Below are 6,010 nucleotides of genomic sequence, written 5' to 3'. Positions count from 1 at the left end.
GTTTGTGATCGTGGTCGTACTTTTCTGTTCCATAGCAAAATAAAAAGCAGTGTATTGGAATTATATCAGTTTTTCTGTACTGCTGCACTTTGTGGTTACAAAAATATGAACATCCAAGAAGTGTCGAACATACATTTTAAGCTTTCTTTCAAGATTTATGCTTATGGAGGTTTTAAAAAATGTCAGGAGCATAAATTTTATCGAATTATACAACACTAATTTAACAAGTTTATTGAGGAGTATGATAGGTGAGACCCCAAAATAAAATAGATTAAGATAGTCCCTGACCTACTCTAGCCAGTTACTTTCGCCCATAAATATCACTATCAATTAACGGATACAGGCTTATCTGCTAGTAGATATTTTCATGAACTATTTGCCACAAAACAAGCAAAAGTATGTTGTTAAGACTGGAGGCATAGTACAATATAACTTAAGGAAATGAAGAACACGAAAAAAGCAAATCGGTATGATACCTTGTTCATGTACATCAGTAAACTAATTTAATGGTAGACAGTAATGAAAGATTTACAGTGACTCACCAAGAAAACAAAGATTGACAGCAACTAAACATACTTTGTTGCAACAAGCATGTTCCTTCGACAATGTGCATAAAACATCTTATTTCAAACATTAAGAGGTAACTACAGGAACTGTGTCATATCCACCAGATCTTCTGTTTTTCAGGGGAAGAAAGAAAGTACCACCAAACCGCTGCTGCAAACATATGAGCACCGAAAATAGCATTCCTGTGCAAGGAATGATGATATCCCAAGCCAAGGAATAGAAGTCCTCATGTGGACTAGCATATATAAAGGATGAGTCGAGATGGGGCACATAATTACTAGCCCTATAGGCATCATACACATGCGGCAATGCCCGAACAGCAGTGGTTCCAACATAAAAGGAAGGGGCAAGAGCCCTATCCTTTGAGTTCGAAAATATGTTGAAGATAACCTGAGGGAGCAAAAAGCCATCAAGAATCAGGCCAGCATAAGAAATTAGATTTTCCCAGAATGAATGATGGTTTGCAGTTGTCAAAAGTGGCCTTCGGTGTAGAGTGTGATTACTGTTCAGGTGAACAAACCAAGCAGTCAATCCCCCAGCCAAATATAAAGCCAAACAGATCTGGAGAGTTTTCCTCTCAGCAACCCACAGTTCCCTTTTGCCCTCATCTGCTGATCTCCCAGTCCATGCAACTTGAAGAAAACGGAACTGCAATAGGAAAGCTACCATCATTATGACTCTTACTATAACCTCATTCACCTCAAGCCAACCATTACTCCACAATAAAACATTCTGCCTATTATGGCTCATGAACAAAGCCTCAAAGTTCAGCACTAACGGTATCATGTGACCCAAAGTAAGAATGACAAGCATGGTGATGGATATTGCAGGAAGCACTTCTGGGTTCTTCTTCATGTATAAGAGCTGCAACCCAATGAAAATACATGAAAGCGTGAGAGAAATCAGAACCATAGTAATTTCTATATCCATCCTCCAGATTGACTCAATTGCCTGATTCCTATACATTCCTACTGACGTAATCTCCAAAGGCTCAAAGAAAAGTGGGTCCGACTTTTCTCTTGTGCTCCTAATCGTGCCAGTAAGATGCTCACCTTCCTTTGGATTCAAGGGTGCAAGCTGGATTCTGATGAGAATACCACAGTCCACTGAGCTGCCAATTTTCTGTTGTTTTCTAGCAACCAAGGAGCCCATATACCTACAACCCATCATGCAGAGCAACCCCGTATAAGAATCATATACTCCCTCTGCTGAGATCCCTGTTGGCTTGCTCATATTTGAAGATGAATTCGGAAAGACAAAGTTTATCTTGTAGCTCACATTCTGAAGACCGTGATTTGTCACATTTACTGCAGGCACAGGCTTTGAGTCTGCTGCAGCCATCATGGGTGAGCCATCATTAAATGTATCACCAATTGATACTGGTGTTGCAACACCCCATGTGTATTTTCCCCCAGCATTTCTCACATAAATATCAAATCTAAAATCTTTGAAATACTTCGCAATAGGGTATCTCTTTTTACTTAAATTCCACGGACTTCCCTTTATACAGGACTTACTCGCCACATCTATCCTAGTGTAGTTATATTTCAATCCAGGAAGAGTATCCCAACTGTTTTCAGAGCTGCGGAAAAATACCGTGTCAAAATAACCAGCATCATTCTCATTCTGATCACTCCACATACGCCCAACAATGGTGTTCCGGTTCTCAATTGACCTTGCTGCAGGGAACCAAAAGCTCATCCTAATTGTGCAATCATCAACAGAAACATTCACCAAAGAATTGCTAGAACTCACTATTCGGCAAGCAACAAGGCAGAGCCGGTTCCTCGTTCGATCCCAAACCCCTTCACCAACCAACGTCTTCTCAGGTACCAAAAGGCTATTGTGTGCAAAGCTACCGACGTTGGAGAAGCTTACATACATGTGTAATTTTCCATCATCCAAACACTGGATCTGATTCAAAGACATGAACTTTAGGGAAGACCCTAGCCCTTTCGCGAAAGGAACACAATGTCCATCAGAGCATTGCCCCCCATTCTCCAACTCGAGTCGCCCTCTCAAATAATTCTGGAGATTAGGACAAATGGAACCAGAATCAAACCCTAGCGACTCCTCCTGATCATTCACTCTGGAACACGATTTCTGAGCCTGGGAGATCTGCGTGAACTCATATTTATTCTGAGCATAGCCTATAACCGAAATGGGATCGAAGTGACTCGAACTACCTTCAGCATCCAAGCTCTCCAAAGTCCCGCTAACCAAACTAGAAGAAATGTGCGAGCTCTTCGGATAATTGAGCTTAAAAACGGCAGTGATGTAGAGAAATTTACCTTCTCTAAAGCGCCCATAGCCAGTTCCCACCATGCAGAGCTTTCCCAAGTCCTCAGACCAGAAGCCATGGAGATCGATGCTGATTCTCCCCCTCCGTATGAACGTCCTGGGGAACCGCGGCCTGACTCGGTAGAACGGGAACCGCCTCTCGGTGAGATTCCGGCGGATGATGTCGAACCCGCCGCCGCGGATAATAAGGGTTCCGCCGACCTGGAGGATGCCGGAGGCTCGGGTCCGGCGGAGCGATTCGGCATGGAAGAAGAAGGATCTGGGGGTATGGAGGGGGTCGTCGCCGAACAACCTGCCCCCGCCGGTGAAGAAGCCGTTGGAGAGCTGGAGGGTGCTGTCGGAGTCCACGGGGATGTTTTCCGGGGTGGCTTCAGGAACGATGGAGCCGCAGTGCTTGGAGTAGGAGACATCGGCGGCGGAGACGGAGGCCTCGGAGGAAGGGAAGAGGGTGGAGAGGAAGAGGAGAAGGATCCATAGGACAGGGGTCCAGGAAACCCTAACCCTAAAATTCTTGGGCAGAGTTGGAGAAGGAGGCGAGCGAGTCACCATTGGAGCGCGTTTTGGGGATGGAAGAGAGGAATAGAGCGCCAATTTCCTATCTCTCGAGTCTCGAGTAGGGAGGTTTCGTCGCTTGGAGCGAGACGAGGGGGAGGAAAAGAAAGCCACTTGCTTTGGGGACTAATAACGAGAGTGCCACGCGATCTTCCTCGTGGCATGAAGCCTGCCCGCACCTTGGTTTAGATACCGTCTTTCTAGCCTAAAAAGGAAACAACGGGAGTCCAGGAACAAAACTGTGGATTAACGTCGGAAAACCTAGGCTGTTCTGCTGGCTTCCGTATTGCATGCACCAGGTGCAATTGGACCGCACAAATCCTACGGGTCACGCGACCCGACCCCTTGTATTTCACCGATTTCCGATTGCGCGCTCCCCACCGTGCATATGCTCCGGGTTGACTTGCACCTGGTGCATGTAATAATTTCTCGTTCTGCTGCTCCTTTATTCTGTTTTTTTTTTTTTTTTTTTGGCCAAGGTTCCGTTGTTCTATCGCACTCCCAAAAGAATAAGATATGTAAGCAGGGAGGCATTTCGTGAGATCAGCATTAGCTCGGGAGCTAGGGTTTCATCTCAGCCGTGATATCGGTTAATATCATACTAAAAAGTCATTTGATACAACATAATTCATGTTTTGCTATAATATACATAAATATTATCAAAATATCATCCAATTTATCGTTATCTATTGTTTAAAAATTAATATTTCAAAGGTGTAATTTAGATTCTCTAAGAATTGGGCTCCAAACTAAATTTTCACTTGCGACCTACTTGGCATACATAATGGATTTGGAGCTTAGAAAACAGGCCATTGATACGTTTGATAGTATAAACTTGACACCTAATGTTATTTCGAAATCTTAAATCCATTTTATGTAGTAGATATTTTATCATTAAATATCAAAATTAACATCTTCAAATAACAAGAAAAATATGGATTTACAATATTTGTTAAGAAACTGATATCTTGGTTCCTAGGTTATCGGTTGAGATTCTTGCATATCTTGATATTTTCTTTTTTTTTTTTCCTTGTATTCCATATCAAGTAAGCTAAATCAAAATTTTAGTCCATCTCGAGCTTGGCTGCTCACCAAAATAGATAGATCTATGGTTGTTTTAAAAATATGTTTTTCTCTTAAGAAGGGCATAATGAAATCTCTTTGGAAGATATGACATTCTTCTAGTACCTTTCACATGATGCTAGAATTCATTCAGCACCGCTATACCCATAACCATAAGACATGGCTTTATTAATTTGCTTGTTAGCATATATAGGCACGAAGGAATCAACAACCATAATTCTCTTAGAATGGATTCTCTATATTTGTTAAGAAGTTGACAACTTAGTCCCTAGGTTATTGACTGGGATCCTTGCACATCTCAATCTTTTCTTTTCTCTTCCCTACATTTTAATATCAAGTGAGCTAGACCAAAATTTTAGTTCATCTCAAGCTTGGCTGCTCACCAAGATAGATAGATCTATGGTTGTTTAAAAACTTGATTTTCTCTCAAAAATGGGACAATAGTCTCTTTGCAAGACACGACATCCATCTAGTGCTGTGCAGTTGTAAAGTATTACATAAAGTTCTTGATGCGATGCTAGAATCCATTTAGCACTACTTTACCCATAACCGTAAAACATGGCTTTATCAATTTGCCTATTAGCATGCATAATTATTAAAGTATCAACAACCTTAGTTCTCTTAGAATAGGTTTACCATATTTGTCAAGAAATTGATATATTGGTTCCTGGATTAATCATCCGAGATTCTTGCATTTCTTTATCTTTCTTTTTTCTTTTCCTTGCAATTCATATCAAGTGAGCTAAACCAAAATTTTAGTCCACCTTAAGCATGGCTACTCACCAAGATAAAGAGATCTGCAGTTGTTTTAAAAACACAACTTTCTCTCGAGAAGGGCAAGATAAAGCCTCTTTAGAAGACACGACATCCTCCTAGTGCTATGCAGCTATAATATATTACATGAAGTTGTTGATGTCAGGCTAGAATCCATTTAGCACCGCTTTACCCATAACCATAAAACATAGCTTTATCAATTTGCATGTTAGCATATATAGCCATGAAAATATCAACAACCATAATTCTCTTAGAATAGATTCACTATATTTGTCAAGAAGTTGACAACTTGGTTCTTAGGTTATCAACTAAGATCCTCACATATCTCAATCTTTTCTTTTCTCCTTCTTGCATTTTCATATCAAGTGAGCTAGACCAAAATCTTAGTCCACCTGGAGCTTGGGCGCTCACCAAGATAGATGAATCCACATTTGTTTTAGAAACCCGATTTTTTTCTCAAAAATGGCACAATAAAATCTCTTTGGAAGACATGACATCCTCTTGATGCTATACAGTTGCAAAGTATTATATGAAGTTGTTGACGCGATGCTAGAATCCATTTAGCACCACTTTATCCATAACTATAATACATGGCTTTATTAATTTGCTTGTTAGCATATAGAGGCATGAAGGCATCGACAACCATAATTCTCTTAAAATGGATTCACTATATTTGCCAAGATGTTGACAATCTGATTCCTAAGGTTATCGACTGAGATCCTTGCACATCTCA

The 6,010-nt window shown here is 41.0% G+C and overlaps 1 protein-coding gene across 1 annotated transcript; it reads right to left on the bottom strand.

The window, feature by feature from the left end:
* Nucleotides 1-456: 456 nt before the first annotated feature.
* On the bottom strand, nt 457-3,592 carry LOC105042407 (uncharacterized). The gene has a single exon (XM_010919603.4). It carries the CDS (start codon nt 3,415-3,417, stop codon nt 634-636), a length of 2,784 nt encoding a protein of 927 aa, XP_010917905.1. The 5' UTR covers nt 3,418-3,592; the 3' UTR covers nt 457-633.
* Nucleotides 3,593-6,010: the final 2,418 nt, after the last annotated feature.

This window comes from Elaeis guineensis, chromosome 2 (genome assembly GCF_000442705.2).
Source record: "Elaeis guineensis isolate ETL-2024a chromosome 2, EG11, whole genome shotgun sequence".
NCBI classification, from domain to species: Eukaryota; Viridiplantae; Streptophyta; class Magnoliopsida; order Arecales; family Arecaceae; genus Elaeis; species Elaeis guineensis.
Note: the sequence above shows the minus strand (reverse complement) of the source record. Positions and strands in the feature narration are given on the sequence as shown.

Bases quoted from the DNA above. Each gene is read 5' to 3' on its own strand.
- LOC105042407 (XM_010919603.4), bottom strand. From the start codon at position 3,417: ATGGTGACTCGCTCGCCTCCTTCTCCAACTCTGCCCAAGAATTTTAGG.